Here is a 23,682-nt window from a genome sequence, read left to right on the forward strand (position 1 = left end):
TTGTGGAATTGTTCCTACATAGAAACTCGATAAATAAAAAAAAAATTGGTCTGAATTAGCAACTCTTCAGAAAACGGTTAACTTTTTAACCTTGCTATACAAAATTATAGCCATGTTTGAGAAAAAGGGAATAAAATTTATCCTTTACTTCTACTACACATCAAATGTACTCATTTCACTTGGACAATGACTATGTAAATATTACAGCAAGATATGATCAATTACAAATTTCATAAAAACCTCTTATCATTGGCAGGTGATCCACGACCCCACCACACACACTGCTGTGGCCATAGTCGAAGTGAATGATGTCAGAGGTAAGGGAACTTCTGACTCTTGGAGCCTACTTGAACCTCCTTGCCCTGATGTATGCCATCAGCTACCATGGATTGATTGGGACACTTCTAACTTTAGATATGGTAGGACTTTCTGCTGTAGTGTGGATTCCCTTAAAACAACCATTGCTGAACTCCCATCACTTGGTTATGTCAGTCTTCTTCAACAATAGTTACTTGGGCTGAAAAGCAGTGGCATATATTGCTACTGCCCTCAACTCTCTGAACCCAATGAAACCAGTTCACGAGGACATAAGTACTGTACTTAGAAACTAATTCAAGCCCATAGTCATGGGGGTAAGCCTGCAACAGAACAGATTTCTGCCAGAGTAATGTAATAATATTGGCCAAAAAATAAGTCCTACAGATGGCCTCAAAAAGTTTCTGAAATTGGCCTAATTTCAAAATTTTCTCTGGGGGCTATGCTCACTCCTTGCTTACTCTGCTTCAAGTCTTGCCCCCATTGACCCTTTCCACAAACTTATATAGTACACCACTGCTGAGTAGTGCTAATGCTCATCTTAGTGTTAAATGTTACCACTTCCTATTATACATTATATTTAATCTTTCTTGTCAAGGCTGAGTAGAGGGATGCAAATTTGTCTGTAAGCTTGTAAGGTTAACACATCCACCAGCTTTTGAAGGAAATTCACACCACTTGGTACAAATGGTATATGTGCATATGCTAAAATAATTCTGCTGTGACAAATCTGTATGTGTCCAGCCCACTGTTGTTCCTCTGTCTGCCCCAACTGAGGGAATATAGTTTGTGTAATCAACTCATGCAATTTTCAGTGGATTGAACTAAAACTTTGCTTATTTGTTATATGGATATTGTAGATAGATAATAATTCTCAGAAGTTACCACAATTAGAACTTCATTTTTTCATCAGCAGTGCCAAGTGCAGTAATTATTTTCTGGTGTCAGTTTCACTTACAGTTGTCAACGACTCGTGCCATTTTGACTTTCATAGTTTAATTTTTACAATAGTTGCCATGTTTTAAATTTTGAATTGTGGCATCACTTATTAGTTGTGATAAGTGTGCCTTGCCTGTTACTGTACAGTATTTGGATATTTTGTGAAAGATTCAAACTAGTGGTGTGATTATACTATACGTACAGGTGTTGACCGCTATACGATGGATCCAAATACATACTGTACTGTACGGTCGACAGTTGAACGATGTTAAAAAAATAACACCATTTACTTCTATGCAATGACTAAGATCAATTTTACAATTATTGCTATGCAAATGCTTTTCCTACATTGTCACTGCTATGAAAAAGTGATGTGCACTAACTAGCAATATTCCAAGATATGATGATGTAACCTCGGAATGACGTAACACGTGCTACCCACATGGGATGCACGGGAGGCTCTGCACGTCCCCAGTGACATATAAACTCTTCAGGGCTTTCAGCAGTTGACAATGATGCAAAAAATGATAGTATGAGCAAAACCTTTGTACTGTACTGTACTGTACAATATACAGTAACTAATATTTAAGGTTACTTTAATGATGATGATTTAACCTACAGATAACTGAGTCTATTGTATAAAGAAAATACTAAAGCAGTGAGTCCCTGTGTTGGTGTTTTAATATAAATTTAATGGATTCAGGTTAATGATACAGTGCAGTACAGGTAAAAGTGATAACCTCTACAGTCTACCATTAAATACTAATAACCAGTATCTTTACTCAAGCTATAGCTATGGTAAGTGCACTAGGTACAGGCATGCATAAAAACACACATACCATACATATAAACATACATAAGGTACATGCAAGAGATCATGTACAGTAAATCACCATAATGCTTGTGAGGAGAGGGACGACCAAACTGGTGGTAAAGAAACACACCAAGGATACGACATCAACGACAACAACAGCTAAGTGTACCAACTCGCTCAGTCCCTTGATAGACGAATTGGACGTTAGTACAGTCAGGGACAGGGCTGACAAGGAAGGCATAAAAACTTTAATTGTTGGTGACTCACAGGTAAGGTACTTGGACAGAGCCTTTTGTGGTAAAAATATGAACAGGATGAGGGTGTGTTTGCCAGGAGCTGGGGTGGGTGATATAGTTGACAGGATGGACAATATCTTGTCTGGTAATGGGAACAAACCCATTATCTGCCTCAGTGCAGAAGGCAACGATATTGGCCGGTGTAGGAGTGAAGAGCTTCTTGATAAGTTCAAAACAGCTACAGATCGTATTAGGACTAATGGAGGGATCCCTATCATATGTGGTGTCCTGCCTAGAAGGAGAGTTAGCAATGAATGGTTGTCAAGGGCAGTTGGTGTCAACGGCCGTCTTGACGGATATTGCAAGTCAATATCAGTCCCATTCATTGACAACTGGGACAACTTCTACGGCAGAAGGGACCTTTATGCTAGGGATGGGGTGCACCTATCTCGGGAGGGGGTGGCAACCCTGCCTGGGTCTCTAGAGGGGGCAGTTCAAAAGATATCGAAGTCTTTAAACTGCTGGGGGAACATGAGGGCACGGGGGTGGAGGAGACTGCATTGGGAGCGGGTAAACAAAGTGAAAGATTACAGAGAAATAGTGTTAGGAATGACAACAAAACGAAAGCAGACAGGGAGTTTAAACCTAAACGCGGTAAAGGGAGGACTCAGAACACGACTAACTTAAATGTCTACTACGCGAACAGTAGAAGTATGAGAAACAAAATGGATGATATTAAGGTCTTGGTATGTACCGAAAAAATCGATATAATAGCATTCACTGAAACATGGATAGACCAAGACTCACGTGAGTTACCTGTCGAATACTAAATTGCGGATTACAAATTGTTTCATACCGATAGGCCGTCCAGGAAAGGAGGCGGAGTAGCAATCTATGTCAGGGATAATCTGAAGTGTGAAATAAATAAGGAAATAAAAACTGAGTGGAATACCGAAACAATTTGGATAGAATTAATCGATGGTAGGGAAAAATTAATCATAGGAGTAATATATAGACCTCCCACTCTTGATAGAGTTAATGAGCGACTTATCTGGGATGAAATGCGCAGGGCTTCCACACACAACAAAGTCTGTATAGTAGGCGATTTTAACCTTGGCCAAATAGATTGGACTGACCTTACGGGTAACTCAGTATCAGAGGATTTCCTCAAAACGATCCAGGACTGTTTCCTAAGTCAACATATAACCGAACCCATCCAGGATCTAGTTCTGTCGAACAGAGAAAACCTCATTAGCAATGTCGAGGTAGGGAACAAACTTGCAAACAGAGATCACAAAGAAATTAGATTCCAGTTAGATTTTTAGGTCAGACATAAGGAGAATTCCATTAAAGTCCCAGATTTCAGAAGGGCAAACTTTGATAGTTTAAAGAAGCAGCTAAGAGAGGGGGTGTCGCGCTTGGGCGTGAACCTGACAGATGACACTGACCTGATAACGAGATCTGAGATTGCCGAGTTCCACGACAATTTAAATAATGAGTTACTTAATGCACAAAGGCAAAACATACCATACAAAAAACTCAGATCAGACAACAATGACCCTAAATGGATAAATAATTATTTAAAAAACATTATTGGCCAAAGGAAGGCTATAGGTAGAAGGATATATCGTGGTGAAATTTACCTCCGGGAGTATTATAAGGTATTGGCCGGCAGGGTTAAGACCGAGATAAGAAAAGCAAAGAGAAATAATGAACTGAAGAAAGCAAGGGAGGCGAAGACAAACCCCAAAGGATTCTACCAAATGTATGAAACTATAACAAAAGATAAGATTGGACCAATACGTTCATATACCGGCGAGCTAACTGATAACGACAGAGAAATGAGCAATACAGTGATCCCTCGGTTAATGAGCGCCTCGGTTAACGAGATTTCGGTTAACGATTTACCTTCCATAAGATTCTTAACGTCGGTTAACGAGCAATCCCTTGATTAACGAGTTTTTTACGAGCCGACTTCAACATGTTTTCGCTTGCATTTGGCGGTCCACCAGCTGTAGTATTAGTCCGCCAATACAGTAATTGGTTTTAGGGCTTAAATTCCTTACTATTTTAGTAAATATCAAGAAGTTTATACTATTCAATAATTTTAAAAGTTTAATATTAACATTTTTAGTCATTTTAACAATTATTGAACATAATTGAAGGTAAAGAAACTAGTTTCTGGCGTGCCATCCAGCCTGTTAACACACCAGACAGGCGTTAGTCTCTCTCTGTTTTCAGTGGAGGTAACATTTTGCTTGAGACTCTCTTCAACTAAATGCTTTTTTTCTGTGTTTCCAAGCAAATTATTGGTAATTTTGAAATTTATTTTACATATTGACAATATATAATGCAGTGCAGTGTTGATATAAAGAAAATAATCTTGAATTACACCAAGAGAACTAAAATTATATGGGTGAAATGGTGCCATGGGGTGACTTCTCTTCCACCCCAAAGCCTTCTCTTCTTCCTTCTCCTCCACCCCCATTCTAATTCCCATCATCATCATCATCATCCAGGAGCCTTCTACATACACACCTCACAGTAAGTGAACTTTTCTACCTTTTTTGTTGAATTTAGGCAATTTTCGGTGAGCTGGAACCAATTACCCAAAAACCCATTGAAACAATGGTTTCGGTTAACGAGTTTTTCGGTTAACGAACAACCTGCTGGAACGGATTGTGCTCGTTAACCGAGGGACCACTGTAATCTGAATAAATATTTTTCAACAGTTTTCACCACCGAAAATTTAAACATGATACCCGAGGCACCGACTCTATTCAGAGATAGTGAAGAAAACAAATTAAGGGAGATAGTAGTGACTAGTAACGATGTTAATAAGCAAATAGACAAACTGAAGCCTAATAAGTCACCTGGTCCCGATGAGATATTTGCCAGAGTATTAAAGGACTGTAAGGAAGAGCTTAGTATGCCCTTGGCAAAGTTGTTTAACATGTCATTAAAAACAGGTGTAGTACCAGAATCCTGGATGATAGCAAATGTAATACCGATTTTCAAGAAGGGGGATAGATCACTATCCTCTAACTACTGCCCAATCAGTCTAACATCAATAGTAGGCAAATTACTAGAATCAATCATTTCAAACTCTATTCGAAACCACCTGGAGAAGCACAAGTTGATCAATGATTCCCAACATGGCTTCACAAGCGGGCGTTCATGTCTAACTAATCTATTAACATTCTTTTCATCAGTTTTCGAATCGGTGGACAAGGGGCACAATTATGATGTGGTATATCTCGACTTCAGCAAAGCCTTTGACAGAGTCCCCCCGAAAGACTAATTAGAAAGGTGGAAGTGCATGGCATCGAAGGTAATATCCTTAAATGGATTGGGCGTGGTTACGGGACAGGAAACGGCGAGTGAGCATAAACGGCACTAAATCGCATTGGAGCAACGTCACTAGTGGAGTACCCCAAGGCTCAGTACTCGGACCATAGATATCGGCATAGACAGCAACATAAGTAAATTTGCTGATGACACTAAAATAGGACGTGTAATTAAATCTGACGAGGACTCTGCAAAACTACAGGAAGATCTAAACAAATTTTTCGAATGGTTGGAAAAATGGCAGATGAAATTCCATGTGGACAAATGTAAAGTACTCAGTATAGGAGATGTAAACAGGGAAACCAGTTACCAGATGAACAATGATGCCATTGTGGAATCCTACTGCGAGAGAGATTTAGGAGTAATGATAAGTAGGAATCTTAAGCCAAGTAAACAATGTGTTTTTGCTCGTAACAAGGCTAATAAAGTACTTGGGTTCATACAAAGGAGTGTTAGTTACAAGACTAGCGAGGTCATCTTAAAATTATATCTAGCGCTTGTGAGACCTCACCTGGATTACGCAGTTCAGTTCTGGTCACCGTATTACAGCATGGATATAGAATCCTTGGAAAGAATCCAGAGGAGAATACAAGACTAATCCCAGGCATTAGGAACCTTGAGTACAGAGACAGGTTAAAGCATTTTAATTTGCACTCCCTCAAAAGACGTAGAGTGAGGGGCGACATGATAGAGGTGTATAAATGGAAGTCAGGGTTAAACAAAGGTGACATTACAAAGGTACTCAAACTATCTAACCAGGAGCGAACTCGTAACAATGGTTTTAAATTAGACAAATTTAGATTTTGGCGCGAAATAGGTAAACACTGGTTTGAAAACAGAGTAGTGGATGAATGGAACAAGTTACCAAATATCATCATTAACTCGAAAACGCTGGATAGCTTCAAACATAGGTTGGATGCTTATATGAGCAATAGGGGTTGGGTATAAACTGGACTGCCCAGTATAGGTCAATAGGCCCGCTGCAGTTTCCTCCATTCTTATGTTCTTATGTAAAGTCACCTGGCCTGTTTACCCATTAATTTTAGCTCGCATAAAAAGCTTAGATTACTTGATCATATTCTTCCCGTTGCTACAATAATCTTGTTTATTTTATTCTTGTAAACATATGCACTGCTGTACATACTCAAGAGGAAAGCTACAGTACTGTATTACCTTCATTCTCTAGATTGGATTACCGTATATCTCGGCCTACAAGGCGACGATGTGTATAAGACGACTCCAAAAGTGTCCTTTTAAAAAGTAGGTTTTTGAGCTCTATTTGCTGTATAAAACTACCCCAAATGTGACACTTACCATTGGGAGCTTACTGACCCAGTAGTCCTTTACCAACCATCCCATTGACCAGTGCAGTTTACACATCCTTGTTTTTTTTAAAATGAGGCCAATTCACTTCAAGTAATGTCATCAAATGTTACCGGCTGGTGTAGTGTAAACACTAGTGACGTCACTTAAGTGTCTGTTATTTAACTGGAACTAATGTCGGTGTCGAGTAAAATTTTTCCATTTACTTGAAATGCATTTACCGATTTATTTGTTTGTTTATTTATTTATAATATACTGTAATATATTAAACACACTGCAAGTATTTTCTTTAATTTATAAATTTGTTTCGCGGCAAAGGGAGGCTACCATTATACCTGGTAGGTGAAGTTGACCTGATACATTTATGGTGATCATTAAGGATCAAACTCCGAATCAGATGACCTGACTTCGTCTTCATCATTCTCATCCTAAATTTACCACTGTCGGTAGTTTCAAGAATTAACGCAGTCATTTACTGAATATTCTTTGTAAAAAAATTAATTTTAAATGAATTATTTATAGGAGATAAGTATTATGATCAGTAAGTATACCGATATGCATTACTGACCACCTCGGACACAAAGACGGCTAAAAATAGCCCTATCTCACCCTTCTTACAGCTGGTCACTTTCCCTTTCTTGTTTCGTCACTACCAAATGGTGGGGGGTGCGTGATGATAGCTGTGTTTATCGGGGTATATTGTTCTTTTACGGTATGTTAGACAGGTTTATAATACATTTTTATTATTTTAATATACCGGTAATCTTATTTTTAATCCAGCTTCCCAAACGTAAGTTTCAGTATAAAATAATTAGTGGTAGGACCTTGTGAGTGGTTTACGATGTTCTCCATCACCACTCTTGACACGCTAAACCACAATATTTAAGAGGTAAGAATTTTATACCCGTTACTTGAGACGACCCCTAATTTTGGGCTGATTTTTTTAAGGTTTAAATTCCGTCTTATAGGCCGAGATATACGGTAATGAAGATGAATTGCAGGTGAAAATGGAATGAGTACTGAAAATGCATATGCTCTTTTGGATCAACTTTGAAACAATAAAACGTATTTAGGACATTGATTAACAGTCCTACTTTGAGTGATATGTTTAAATGATTGTTTTGTTTTTTATTTAGTATAGCTTTAATATAGCTACTGCATATCTTATTAACTGTACTACATGTTCCTTGCCAGATGATAGTAAATGTTACATAATATTTCCTTGAGATAAATGTATAGTATATATTATCAGGTACCTAAAAGAGAGCTCAGGTTCTCAACTGGCTCAGCCATGTTAATATTGTTTTTATTATCCACTCTGTATCTGTGTTTTTCTGGCTAAATAAACTGTTTCAATTCAATTCAGTAATGCAAAGACTGATGGAGATAGTGTAGTGCCACACATTTCAATCACTTATAGTAACTCTTAACTTAATTAATGTCGATTGTGTTATAAAAAATCATCTGTACATTATTTCCCATATTTTATTATTCAATTTGTATTTAACCAAATAACTAAGTCTCTGAGGAATTTCTGCATTTAGGTACAATAAATGTACCTACAGTATCATAAAATATATATATATGGTACATACATCCCATATTTAAGGATACTATATTCTTCTTATAGAAACCTTGAATTAAAAACACTCCCACCTAATTTTTAATTACAGTAAACCCCAACTTAAGGGGAAGGGGTCCAGATTTTGCAAATTTTCAAGTTTCTTGAGGCACAAAATAAAACCACTTACATTCTTTCTAACAATGCATTTACAGTTATTTTATGGTTATCTTCAGTACTGGTACATTCAAGTTCTAATAAATGTGAAAATCAAATACACTAACACAATATTAACACTCCAGGGTTAAGGTAGGCACTCTCCCGCAAGACAGTAGGGGTCTGGCCTGTTACTCGCCACACTTGACTTGACCACACCACACAAGAGATAATTGTACATAATGAGTCATAGCAAGCTTGCTATTTGAGATAAAAAGGTAGGGTTGGTTGCATTAGCATTGTAAATAAATTATCTACAAAAGGATTTATGTGTAGTCAGGATAAAATAATTATTTCTAAACATAAGCGTGAGCAGAAGGCAGCAGGAGGCACCACACTATCGCCCCGTGGTGCAATCTCCTTGCAATTTCTACGTTTCCACCCCTCCACCCTCTCTAGCAACACGAGGCATGATTCAAAACTCTAAAACTCGCACAACATTGTTATTAAATTAAATCACTGTGATGAACAAGAAATCAGCACAAGCCGCAAGAAAATGTGTGGGGAATGTGGGTCATCACTGAAATACAACCTTTATGTAGACTGTCCTCCAAGGAGGGAAGTCTACATAGTTGTCAGATCGCGCTGAAATAGTCAAATGTGCGTCTTTTAATTTAGCATTCATACATACTGTACCTTAAACATAATTTTCTTTATTTTAATCTTTGACTTCATACGCAAATTTTTGTATAAAAACCATAAATCGATAATTTATATCATTAGCAATTTTGAATATGAAAACCCCAAGAGTGTTAACAGATGATAAAAAATTTTTTACGAGCTAACAACCCCTATCTATTGCCAGTGTTGGGAATAAAGGGCTGGCGATATGGATTTTGTGTGTCTGATGTCTTAGGGAGAGATAGATAGCATCTTTAAAATCAAGTAGGGTAGGTACTATGTATTATTCCCAGTTTATCAGCAATGCTTGTGTGCTTAAGCGTTTAATTTGGCCTTGCACTACCCCTTGCCCTTGCCATACGATGGAGAATATAAGACAGAAATAGCATTAAAGTACTGTACTCAATCTCTAAGGAGTGGTGTGGATGTGAAATGTCAGTTAACACAGGACTAGGTGTATGACTTCCACCTGGAGTGAGCCACAAATACCAGTGCTATTGATGAATGGCAACTGAGGGGAACAATCACGATTTGTTTTGTTGTGTTATACAGTCATCTAATATCAGATGATCTTTGTGGGTAAAGTCTGAATGGAACATGTGGTGCTGACATGAACTGATTCTATTTACCAATTACACTTTGTAAATTAGACGATCTCCAACCAATTACATTTCAGGACGCTATCATCCTCCCAAATTCTGAAATAAATATGTTAGGCCTCACCATTTCCTCCAGTATGTCCTGGAAATCACACATCCTTAGTATAACTAAAGCTGCCTCCCGAAAGTTGGGAATGCTGTACAGATGCCACAGCTACTTCACTCCTGAGCAGTTGCTCCAAGTATATAAGGGATTCATTCGTCCTAACTTGGAGTACTGCTCTCATATCTGGGGTGGCTCTTCTTCTGTCCAACTATTAGATAGGGTGGAATCAAAGGCATTTCATCTTATTAACTCTCCTCCTTTAGTCGACAATCTTTCTTCCCTTTCTCTTCGCTGCAATGTTGCTTCACTCTCTCTCATTTACAGGTACTTTAACAGGCAATGTTCAGTGGACTTGGCATCCTGTGTACCGCCAGCAAGGCCGTACCGGTAGGTTCGTAACACACGTCTTGCCCACGGTGCCCACCGTTTCTCCGTGGATGTCGGTCACACGAGAATAACCCGTTATAGTACCTCCTTCTTTCCTCACACAGCCAAACTGTGGAATGCTCTGCCTTCTTCTGTGTTTCCATCAGGGCTGTGGAGTCGAAGACAAAACCTTCGACTCCGACTCCGACTCCGACTCCTCAAATTTTTATGCTTCCGACTCCGACTCCTTGGCCTATTTGTAACAACTATTTCTACCATCCTAATTGTAATTTGTATGTTGTAACCTGCATAGGTAAAAAGTAAAACACCGTGGCTATACTGCTACAGCTTTATTAATGATCTGGACGATATTTAAGAACTACAAAAAGATGATAGGCTTGACTTTCAAAGTTTCAATCAAAAGAAAAATAAATTTATTAAGAATTCAAGATATTAACTAGAAAACACCATTTACATGTATATCTAAAAGTTTGATCTCAGCATATGAATTTTGTTTAAGCTCATAATCTGATGTGGATCTAAATGATGATCCTACAATTCCTTTTAAAGTAAAGTTATATATTTATGTACATTAAAGAAATGAATACCTTATTAAGGAAAATGGATAAACCTTACATGATTAAGTTATTAAATTAAATTTGCCTTAATCTCACCAAAAACAGGTTGTAGCTAATTGTTTTGTAGCTGAGAGCCTCTGTGCAGTTTTCAACGAAACAAAATTTGATATAATTCAAAATTTCAAATGGTAAAGAAGAGACTATCGTCCAAAATTATAGTGCTATACTGTGCCTGCTACAATAAATTCATAATAATGCTTATAAAATGGAAATAAATTCTTTTAATAATTTAAGAAAATTAGTGGGATCAGTGGAATCACTGCAATGAATATGCCTGAGTTCATATATTTGTTCTTAGGAACAGAATAGCTTCAGTCGGAGTCGGAGTCTGGACAATTTTACCGACTCCGACTCCACAAGCCGAAATTTCCTCCGACTCCTCGACTCCGACTCCGACTCCACTGCCCTGGTTTCCATGCTCTTACAATCTGTCTCACTTTAAAAAGCTGGTTTTCCAGCATCTTCGTGGTGTAGATTAATACAGTATAACCTTTTTTCTATATTTACAATTTCTTTCCGTTCTTTTTTTTTTCGCCCCCCAGGCTCCATTGTGGGTCGTTTGACATGGGCCGGGGTTAATTCCCGTATAAAAAAAAAAAAAATTAAGAGAACAGACTAATTGTGCAAAAAAACTCAGAATATTTACAAAATTTGCAATTTTTCCCACAAAGGTAAGGATGGGCCAGATTTTTTATTAAGTGAAGTTCACTTTAGCCGGGGTTTATTGTATACATTACTATATTTGTCTATCTTAGAGGTTTGCATGTAGCACCATTAACTGCAAACCACTTCTTGGAAGGAAATGTTAACCAGACACAAAATAAAACTATGTTTTCCTTGAAGTATCAACTGGCTTTCTTATTTAACTATTTATACAATGGAATAGATCAATTGATAGATTAACTGATTTATGGATTTTAGGCTCAAAGCCAAGCTCTGGAGCCAATGAAATTGAGTACAATCAATTATTTGGGCTAAGAATGAATACAGCTTCAGTCATTGATTTCAAGTTCCAATTTGCAATTCGCTCATCTTCTTCAGGCCACTTGACAGACTCCAGTAACTCTATCTTGCACATATCACCTGAAAAATAAGAAGCAAAACCTTGTCCAATTCAAATTCTTAATATCCTAATACTGATATAAAAAAGATTAATGAATTGTATTCAAAAGGATACCCAAATAACACACAACTTCACAATGAAAAAATTCATCATGTATTGTACTGCAGTCAATCAGAAATAAATCAGACTGACACTGAAATCCTTTATTATAAATGGCCTGGAATGGGAGTTCTGTATAGTCAGCAAATCTATGGGTTGAAAATCAAGCTCTTATGGATCCAAATTGTAATTGGAACTTAAGTAATTAAAATAATAATAATAATAATAATAATAATAATAATAATAAAAAGAATATCCCTCGCATCACATTCTACTAAAAGAGACATGAGTGTGCTTCTTGATTCTCTACTGTTTGGCTCCGTTATGAACTGGACCAACTTCAGTTTTCCAGTTCCTTTTGAAAATAGGAAAGCGAAAAGTACCAAAAAAATCTGCTCTCATTTATAAAAGACAATTTGTATTTCTGGTTATTCGTTAGTCTGTCAGTTTGGGTGCAGCCACACTAGTGTACATTTTGCCCAAACGTGATCGACAAGAAGAAACGAAACACGGGGTTCTGACAGTTAGAACCTTGTGCTTCACTCCCTCTTGTTGATCCCATGTTTTGGGCAAAATGTATGCTTGTGAAGCTGTACTGTTTGCCATGCATAACTACAGTTTTGAAGATTAAGACCTGAGATTAGAAATGGAGATGTACAGTCAGCAAAAAAGTGTTCTGCACCCCTTGGTCTGATATCACTGACTGAGGCCATGTTAATTTGGTAAGGTTGGTATTTCTGGTTGTGTGATGCATTGTATAACCAGTATGATGTATTTTTTATAGCATATATAGTTAATATAGAGAAATTAACAGGAATCACCCATGTAAATGAGTGTTGTTCAGAATTCTTGGTGCATAAATTTTTTTTTGTTGACTGTACATTCACCTGAGATGTGTATGGACAGGCTGCCATTGATAAAACTATCATTGTAATACAGATTAACTTAATATCAATCTCGTGTCCATGTCCCTTGCTGTATCCACATGAGGTTATAGACATACTGTCACCAACTACATTATGAATTAAAAATATGCAAAATGAGATTAGTATATGTGTGTGTGTGTGTGTGTGTGTGTGTGTGTGTGTGTGTGTGTGTGCTCTCTCTTGCCAATAACGACTTCCACAATAACGTTTCGACAATAACGCTAAGTTACAATAGATACCCATTTTCGATAATAAAGTCTGGATTCTCTTGAATAACGGAGATTTCGCAGGAAGCATCCGAGCGCATCAAAGATAGCGTTTGCTTGCTGCCATGTTGATGACGTAGTTGTCCGTTCTGCCCCACTCTCACACGCTCCGTGGAATACAGTGCTGTGCCCACGTGTGAAATTTTCGCCTCTATAACCAGTGGTTGCTAGGGTTGGTGGTCAATAATGGCTTCCATGTTTTTGCCTGTGGGAGCTAGGGGAGGTGGTGGAGGGAGTGATTTGCTGCGTGAATGCCCGGGAACTTTTAAAGTGAATGAGAAAAAAGACCCCAAAGCTAAGAGACAAAGCCACAAGAAGCATGCCTACTCATGCCTACCAAGAAGAGTATTGCTCTGGCTCAGAAATATTTCGGTAGTGGTAGAAATGAGAGGTGAGCTATGAATGATAAAAGTGATAGAAACAGGTTGTTAGTGATAACAGAGCATTTTCTTGTGAAATGGTTAGCTTGTAGAATGAAAGACAGTGCAAGTGTTAGCGGCCCTCAGATACGAGATCAAGCAAGGGTATTGTACGCTGCTGTAACTCGAAAGAAAAACATTACGTTTCCCCCTCCTTTCAATGCCTTAGGATGGCTGCATAAGTTTAAAGCTAGAAGTGGCACAAAGTATGCAAAGTATCAGGGTGAGGCTTCATCTGCTGACTTAGTGGCTGCAGATTGCTTCCCTGAAATTGCCAATCAAATCATTCAAGAGGGAGGTTATACCCTGGATCAGATTTTTAACTGTGATAAGAGCGGAATGTTTTGGAAAAAAATCCCCTAAAGCAACATTTATCTCTAAGAAAGAAAAACAGGCAAAAGGTGTGAAAATGGCAAAGGATCGCTTTAGTGTCCTAACCTGTAATGCTTCAGGTGACTACCTCATGAAGCCTCTGGTGATCTACAAATATAAAAGACCAAGGGATGTGATATATCCAAACTGAATGTCTACTGGGAAAAGACAAATAAAGGCTTCATGTCCACACAGTTATCAAAGAAGTGGTTTGATGATTGTTTTGTTAAGGATGCCAAAGAATACTGCCGGAAGAAGAATGTAGCCTTCAAAGTGGTGCTCTTTCTAGACAATGCCCCCAGTCATGCACGATTTCTAGTAAGACATCACCCTAGACCAAGAAATCATAGCGAATGTAAAGTTGCTGTACTACAAATATGTCCATGACAAGATGAGGAAGGAAACTGATAAGCAAGAAGTGAAGGAAATTGCTGAAACTGTGAGCAGTAGCGAGGAGGAGGAGGAGGATCCTCCCCTCCCTCCCTTCGCTGCCTCCGCTGCTCTGCCTGGCTCATCCACAGCCTCCGCCTCCACTCTTCCACCTGGCTCACCTGCTACCCCCGCCACCCCTGCTCCACCTGGCGTACCTGCAACCTCCACAATGACTGTTACTGCCTTCTGGAAAAATTATAACATTCGCTAGGCAATCAATATCTTTGTAAAAGCCTGGGGAAATACTACAAAAGCAACCGTTAGGCATGCCTGGTCGGCACTCCTGCCACAACTCAAGTCTGCCGAGACGAAGAGACAGCAGAGTTAATGAACCAAGTGTTGGAAACCGTCCGCAGTATCCCAGCCCCAGGATTTCAAGAAGTGACTCGGGAAGATTTAGAAGAACTGATGCAAGATGGTAACACAAATGACGTCGAGGATCTCCTGGAGGATGAAGAAGGTTGTGAGAGTGGTGATGCAGAGAGTGATGCAGGGGAGACTGAGCAGAGAAAAGCGACGACACAGAAGCTGTCACTCTTATTGGGTACCTGTACCAGCCTTCAAGAGATGATCTAAGACATTGAGAGTGACTCAGGTGAAAGGGAGCAAATGATTGGATTTGTAGAATCTATTTCTAGAAAATAAAAGAAGCAGTACAACAAGTGAGTGAATGCCCGGCAGCAGTCACTCATCACTCTCTTTCTTTCACAACGCCGGCCAGCCGAGGAAGACCAACAGAGAGAGGTTGAAGTTGATGAAGACATTGATGACATTGGGGAAATGCCTGAAGATTTTGACTTTGTGGGGTTTGATAAAGTGTTAGCGGAAGTGGGTGAACCAGGTGCGGGAGGCCAGCGTGGGGACGGAGATGGGGCCAGGGAAGTGGGCGGAGGTTCGATGCAGTAGCCTCCATGCCCCAGCCTCGGAACAATCATCACACCAAGCACCTCAAAAACTCAACCAAGCTCAGTGTTATATTACTCAAATTCTTTATTTTGATGATTGAATAACAATTCTTTTTATTTCAGCTAACAAAAGGAGTTAGGAGGGCTTCAAAGGGGAAAAAATGGGTGAAATTCTTGGGGCAGCAGCACCAATGAACCCATTTTACATGTATTTTACTGTCACACAAATAACGTTTTCGCTAATAACGGCGTTTTTCAGGCACCAATTAGACGTTATTGGCGAGAACCTACTGTATATCTGTGTATATATATATATAAAATTTAATACTGAATAAATTTAGACATACCAAAAAACTGTTCAATCAGTTCCCTTGGTACATTTCTAGGAGGTCCACTGAAGAATTCATCTGGTGTATACTGTGTAACATTGAGCAAGTAGCGAAAGTCCGGTGCCAGAAGAGATTTCATAATCTGTACATAGCTGCAATGTTAAATACAATATATAATTCATTTGCCATTAATTTTTTATTCCTGAATCCCTGTGTACAAAACCGGACTTCAGTGCAAGTCTCCTTGGATCATCCGGTACCCTACATGACTCCCTTTAAATTCATGATTCTTTAGTTCAGTACTGCATACTATAGTTCACATTAAGTATCTGTTTTGTTGGCTACAACGTTAATTCCATTTTGTTAAGTCTGTCTCTTGCAAAGGATATGAATGACTTACACTTGCCAAGACTTTCATAAACAAAGCCACCCATTGACTGTGAGGTGTGCACTAATATTTGACAGCATGGGACATTTTTCTAAAGAACAAGGTACAGTATTGCTGTATGAAGTGAATGTATTGCAGCCTTCCCAACCTGTTGAATCCATAAGAAAATGGCAGTTGTCTCAAGGATCAGTAGGGCTACCCAGGTGAGGGTTAATGAGAGGAGCTTCTAACACTCACAATCTCTCTTATCACATGATTACTTCAACTCACAGTTCTCTGCTGTTACAAAGATTGTCAAGACAGCCCAATATCTAGCAATATCTAGATAAAGGTCTTCCTTATGCTTAAAGAGATTTGTCAATTGCTATGACAGTTCTTGAATAAGCTTCATATTTGACTGTCTGATGTGAACTTGTATACATTCACCAATCAAATTTGAGTTTAATTTTGTTCTCGGTTCAATCCCTGGCCTGGGTCAGATGTGAGATGGGTGTTATCCAGTGTGACTGCCAAACATGGCAGGTTATCTGATTTCCTATTGTACTAAAACTGGACACTGAAGGTCATAGTAAAATAACAGAACAGACCAACTGCTTGAATGTGCAGTAAGTTGATAAAAGGTAAAAGTGAAAGTTGGTCCCATAGGCATGACTGCCCATTAGGGATACTGTGGAAACAGGTCACTGCATACTAAGCCATCAGTGCACAAGGAGGCAGCATGGCCGGTAGTGCACATGACTGCATTCATTTCCCCAAGTTGTAAACTTAAGAATCCATTTAATGCTGGTTGAAACTGGGAGCACTTAATAATTGAACCACTAACCCCCTGGTACAGGAGGCGAGCACTGCATCTGCCCAAACACTGTGCTCCATTGATAAAAGGTTAATACTGGCCTGTCTTTCACTGAGGTCTAGAATTCACATAGGTTTGGCAAAAAAGTTGAGGAAAGTACTTTTTAAAGAGAGGGAGGGAAACTAAATGCATATACTGTACATGTAAGATATATATATCATCAACCATTTCAATTATAATGCTAAAAAGATAATACAATACAACATTATTCCAGTGAAATATGGAAAAATAAGAATACCGTAATATTGTGTATTATTAGAACCAAAACAAAATTTTAAAAAGATCACCATTCTCTGTCTTCTTCATATATGGCAACAAGTGAACCTCTGTCCCACACAGCATCAAACTTGCCTAAGGCTGCTACATCCACTTTCATCATGTCACTGCAGTATATACTAAGTCTGTCATCTTTTGTCTGTTAAAGAAACACAATACAGGATTGTAATTTTACAATATATTGATGTGAAAGATATGTACAATATCTTTTAACAACTTTAAAATCAAGTTAAACATATTAACCCATTACTAACTTTTCTGAACCCATTTTCCTTAAGTTACCTAAAACCATAGAACAGTTTATAGATTTGTTTAAATTACTGTAAACAACATTGTTTTGAAGAGAAATACTACTGTATACCGGTACAGCACTTGCTCCCTTTTTAGGTACTGTACAACATTACACGCACCACCGTGCTCAAGCAACGTTCAAGCATCCTACCTTTTGTTATATTTTATGACTTAGGAAACCTTGTGAAAGAACTGAACTGTATCACTGCCAACAAGCACCTGAGAGGGAGATCCTGCCACTGTCTTCAAAATGTGTAGCTACCTGTTCTTCTTGACAGCAGGGAGCATTACTGTACTCTCAGTGGTTCCCAAACTGGGGGGCGTGCCCCCCTTGGGGGGTGTGAGGTGGGTACTGGGGAGGCGTGAAGCCATCTGCCAAAATTTTAAATCTTTTTCTCAAAAAGAATATAATGAAGAAACTCTTTCAGGAGTAACTCTCTCTTCGGTTGAATATTCCACACATCCGTGCAAAACCAAAGTATAGCAGTCACCCCTATCCGTTTTCTATCATTTCATCTCTCTCTCCTTACAATCTTGTACAATCAAAGACAAAAGTCGTGTCGCGGTTTTGTCCGAAGATTAAATATAACTCGTGAAACATTATGAGAGCCCCCTGCCACAAGGCAGAGCGCACAAAAAGTTTAGCTCTTCGGCATATGTTTTCACCAAATTTCACGACACGACTTTTGTCTTTCCTTGTACATGTCGTGGATACCATACTGACTCTCACACTACAGTACTCGTATCTTTCACAACACTACCAGCCACCGATCCTCCCTCATCTTCAGTTACGGTATGTTAAGATTTATCTCAAACTGTGTGTTTTAGTCTGGATTTCTTCTCTTTTAATGATTTTTAATTAATTTTGCTTATAACTATGGTGTGATGTAGATTTTACATACAAAAATATAAGGGGGGGGGGGAGGCACGAGGACTTCACAAAAATCAAAAGGAGGCGTCATGTTAAAAAGTTTGGGAACCACTGCCCTAATTGATGCACTGACTGCTTCAAGCAATGAATGAATGAAGTCTTCCCAATTGCATAAGTTGCCATTCTCAACTGCTGGCCTTTCATACATTTAGTAATATACTTGTAAAAACTTGTCCTCACTGAATACAACAATGCCAATGCACAAAGCAGTTTCTTTAACATCAATAGCAGCAAAGGAAATGGTCTTGATATAAACCAAGGCTTTACATGCAGACTGTACCTTGTGCAGTTTTCCCCAGGACAACTGTTCTGTGCTATAGGAGAGGTTTTGTTCAGAAAAAAATTCCAGTACTCCTTTTTCCACTGCTTCAATTCCAACAACTGTATGGCCAGCATCATAAAACCTGCAATCACCAAATACAGTATAAGACTCAACAGAAATGTAAGAAAATACATACAGAATTGGTATAATTCACATGACACTTCTAACAGGGTGTTTACAGATCTTATAATATGAAAAATTATCAGTGTGTGTGTGCATGCTATCTGTACATAATTATTTGCGGGTAACAAATATAATACTGTACAGTACGGGGATTTTTATTTCGCAGTCCTCTATTATTTGCGGATGACACCCTGGATGTATCCAAGAATGTCTGCGGGTAGTTTTAAAGATGCCGGCATATTCGTGGCCATGACAGGGAGCCATTCGTTCTAGACACCGTAATTTCCTTTACCTGTATTGTATGTATGTGTGTGTGTGTAGACACACACACGCAGTAGTAGTAGTGTGTACACACACACACACACACACACACATATACTGTATACAATACAGGTAAATGAAATAATTGCTCCCATTTTGAGAACCTAACCCCCACGAATTTGAAGGGCATGCTGTACAGACATCTTGCATTTTTTTTTTATTATTTCACCACTTATCAGCTTACTAGCCATTCGGGCAGTTGGTCTATCCCATGTGAGTACAATACAGGAGGAACCCGGAGTTTGGGAAACCTGCGATGTTTAGTAGGGTCACACTAGACCTTCTCACAAGTGGCCAAGCCAAGCAGGACTCACACCCTTGACATATTGGCAAGAGATATGTGTGTTACTGCTAAAACCATTACGGAAAGTTTACAGTAGTATTCTCTTCCCACAGCACAGTCCTGACAATCAGGACTTAACGGCCTCAACTCCAGGTGTACAGGGCCCAGTGTGCCGAATAAAATTGTCAAGGGTTAGCCAAACATAGTGAAGGGGTTAAGAAATCCTTGACAACTAACATACTGTATACTGTATTTGAAAAGGTCATTCAGTGAACATGTAAATCTAAAATATTTAATGAAGTGAATTTTGTGTACTAAATACAATATACATACAGTGATTCAAGGCAATCATTGCTTGTTTAAGTACTGTAATGTCCTAGTTTATATGGGCAGCTCTTTCTTTATTTTCTCCAATTTTTTTTAATTACTTCAGCTTCTGTGAACTGAGTGATGCTGTACTGTACTGTACTGTATATATCTTTGTGAAGTAGAACACATAGTTCTTCATCTCTTTGTCTATTTTAATATCCAGGAAACTTTTTTCCTGGAGGAGTGCCTCCTGTAGTAGGTGCTACAATATCACAGATTTCTCATGCACCACTTGTACAATTATTAATGGTTCTTCATTTCACAATTCAATAATATTTATCTTGGGGTACTCTCATCAGCAGTGTCATCAACCACTCCATACACACAAACACTTCTAATGAATGTAACTACAGTATATTATAGTCAAGATGAACCAACATTACTGTACCTACTTATCCGAGAGTGAAAGTCAACTGTACTATTAGGTCAGGTTATGCTTGTATGGAATAGAAGGAAGATCAGTCACTGGCTGGATAGCATTTCATCACTTTAATGTTTGGGGTTAGTCGGTTCCTGGGAAGCATTTGTCAACAGTTGAAAGTTGTGCAAAAATGGGGTCGGCAATTAAACATAGGGCACGAAGCATATTTATTTAAAGTATTAACTAAGGAAAAAAACAGAATAGGAAAAGTAAAATTCCTCAAGCAGAATTGCTTTATTCTTGAGGTAAGAAATAAATCTTCTATATATATTTTTGTTCAGTTATGTGGTTAACCCAGACCCTTGTCCTTAACTGTTAGACAAAACTTTCCTAATTTCTGGTTAATGTGGGAATGTACCCTTAAGTGTTACCCAAGTATACAATGTACAGTACTGTATATAGATGGGGTAAGTATACAATTTATGACAAAAGTTTCTTTGCATGAATCACTATTGAACCATTATTACTGTGTTAATTTAGGAGTATCATACAGGGGATACACCCCATTTCATCACCAATCCGTTTCGTCACCGACCAGGTTCGTCACCAAAACCCCATCTCGTCAACAATATCAAATCCATTTCGTCACCACTAACAGCCGCTGGTATTAGTGACAAATTGTAAGTTATTATTTTACACGAATACAAATTACACATGTATACAGACGACTCGAGAAGTATTGTGTTATTATTATACATGAATATTTATTATTTAATAAAGAAAACGATTTAAACATTGGTAACTAAACAAAATACAGAACATATGAAGGTGCTTTGGCACCATCGCATAAACCACCGAGCAGGGGGTCCGACTAATTACCCAAATGTACCCAAATGTAGCCAAATATAGCCGGAATGAAGTCAAATTATGGTCCTAGATGAATAAATCAGACTGCCAATCACTTCTCGACTAGTATTTGGTGTCGCAAAGTCACAAAAAATTGGTAAACTTAATTTTATCTGAGTTAATAGATCGAGTGCATGTACCGAGGAAGGAATTACCCAAATATCAATGAAGTCAAATTATGGTCCTAGATGAATAAATCAGACTGCCAATCACTTCTCGACTAGTATTTGGTGTCGCAAAGTCACAAAAAATTGGTAAACTTAATTTTATCTGAGTTAATAGATCGAGTGCATGTACCTAACCTAACCTAACCTCGACTAGTATTTGGTGTCATGAAGTCACAAAAAATTGGTAAACTTAATTTAATCTGAGTTAATAGATCAAGTGCATGTACCTAACCTAACCTAACCTAACACAACTCAGATTAAATTAAGTTTACCAATTTTTTTTTACTTTGACACCAAATAATAATCGAGAAGTGATTCACAGCCCGAATTACGCTTGTACGACCATAATTTGGCTACATTTGGGTAATTCCTCGCTCCCTCGGTACATGCACGCGATCTATTAACTCAGATTAAAGTAAGTTTTCCAATTTTTTGTGACTTTCTGACACCAAATACTAGTCGACAAGTGATTGGCAGTCCGATTTATTCATGTAGGACCATAATTTGACTTCATTGTGGCTATATTTGGGTACATTTGGGTAATTAGTCAGACCGACCGAGCAGTGAGCTGATTGCAGACCTATTAACAATGTTTTTATTTTTTATTTTCGACTTTAATAAATTGTCTAGTATTTTTTTATTATTTTCGATCCCAAGCAACAGTTATTTTCGTGTATATATTGATTATTGTTTAAGTTAGATGATTGCAGCCTAGTTGCTGAGCACAAGCTAAAATCGTAAAAAAAAAAATTATGACAAACAAGTCCATCTCTGGAAGCTGTGGGATGAATATGAAGCAAAAATATCACCACTTATAATAAAAAAAAAAAAAAAAAAAAATTATATATATATATATATATATATATATATATATATATATATATATATATATATATATATATATATATATATATATATATATATATATATATATATATATATATATATATATATATTAACTGTCTTCTGCCAAACTTGCATGAGTAAATTTTAGTCTTTCACATATTGTTAAAGATTGCAGGTGTGTTAATATTTTTATTTTATATTTTCGTCTTTAATAAATTGTCTTAGTGATTTGTATTATTTTCTATCCCAAGCAACAGTTATTTTCGTGTATATATTGATGTGAATGAAAGCGGTGACGAAACGAGTAAAGCAGTGGTAACGAAACGAGATGATGACGAAATGGGCAGACCCCCATACAAGACAGGCCACTCTGATTCACAGAGGCAAATCCTTACCATTTGAGGTCAACAGATTTTCCACAAAGAGGTACTAACACGCGGAGGTGAGGAGAGGGCAGCAAAAGTCCCCCGTGGTGTAGTAGCGAGTAGTTAACATCCTTGTTGTGCCAACGTGTGTTACCCTTCTCCCACCTCTCCGACCATCTTTCAACACGATCACCTGGCATCGTTCTCTCTAGCTGCACAAGATGGCAAATCTCGACAAGAGCCTTCCAAACACCTGAACCTTGTACTGTACACCTCGCACCGCCCCTCAACAGGCGCAGTCCACCATGCACCTGAACACACACAGATACTAGTTACACCCCTCTTATCTCCCCTACAATCTGATTAATATAAGTTATGTAACAATCAACCGAGTCATAATTTCAAAGTATAATGAATTTTGACATATTCTTATACTGTACTTTGCGATATTTATATGAATAAAAAATACAGTACTGTATATTGTTATTCAATAAAGATGAGAGCGTAAAATTTTTACTGTGTTGAGATAAAACGATTTGTTGCACAACCAAGGTTTTCATTTCATAATGGACTGTTGGGCCATGTTCACTAATCAACTCGAGTCTCGATTATCTGGCTTAATACTTCTTCACACAGAGAGTGGTAGACCTATGGAACACAGACCTACCACTACCCAAAGACTATGTAGTTTTTGACCACTACCAGCAGTAGCCTACCAGCTAGACAGTCGCAGATGTCGCTAAACTTTTTACTTTTTTTTACTTTTATCCTCTTCGCCACTGATCGGCTCCCTAGCCGCCCGGGCGATCGGTCACGTCTCTGTCACGCACTGTTGGCAAATACTGGGCATGCACCGGCTCCTGAATGTACCTGAACCCGCTCCAGTGTTGGTCAAGTCTTGTCTTGAAAGAGCTCACACTCGGTGCCGTCACAACACTCTCTGGTAGATTGTTCCAAGAGTTTACAACCCTCACTCCGAAAAGTTTG

At 38.3% G+C, this 23,682-nt stretch overlaps 2 protein-coding genes across 3 annotated transcripts in view; one reads left to right on the forward strand and one right to left on the reverse strand.

Moving 5' to 3' along the window:
• Positions 1-1,923, forward strand: part of LOC121871216 — a gene marked incomplete in the record, with an annotated part of 38,665 nt that extends 36,742 nt beyond the window's left edge. Inside the window, 1 exon segment of the mRNA XM_042373407.1 lies at positions 257-1,923. Coding sequence (XP_042229341.1) covers positions 257-508 — 252 coding nt within the window.
• A 9,813-nt stretch (positions 1,924-11,736) lies between these two features.
• On the reverse strand, positions 11,737-23,045 carry LOC121871217 (probable thiopurine S-methyltransferase). 2 transcript variants are annotated; one of them, XM_042373409.1, is made up of 5 exons: positions 22,765-23,045; positions 18,913-19,036; positions 17,422-17,549; positions 15,912-16,045; positions 11,737-12,165 (listed from the first exon to the last, which is right to left on the reverse strand). In XM_042373409.1, exons 1-5 carry the CDS (start codon positions 22,893-22,895, stop codon positions 12,044-12,046), a joined length of 639 nt encoding a protein of 212 aa, XP_042229343.1. In that variant the 5' UTR covers positions 22,896-23,045; the 3' UTR covers positions 11,737-12,043. The 2 variants fall into 2 exon arrangements, with proteins under 2 accessions (XP_042229343.1, XP_042229342.1); XM_042373408.1 differs by having other exon boundaries at positions 22,726-23,040.
• Positions 23,046-23,682: the final 637 nt, after the last annotated feature.

This window comes from Homarus americanus, unplaced genomic scaffold, assembly GCF_018991925.1.
Source record: "Homarus americanus isolate GMGI-L3 unplaced genomic scaffold, GMGI_Hamer_2.0 scaffold40565, whole genome shotgun sequence".
Taxonomy (NCBI): domain Eukaryota; kingdom Metazoa; phylum Arthropoda; class Malacostraca; order Decapoda; family Nephropidae; genus Homarus; species Homarus americanus.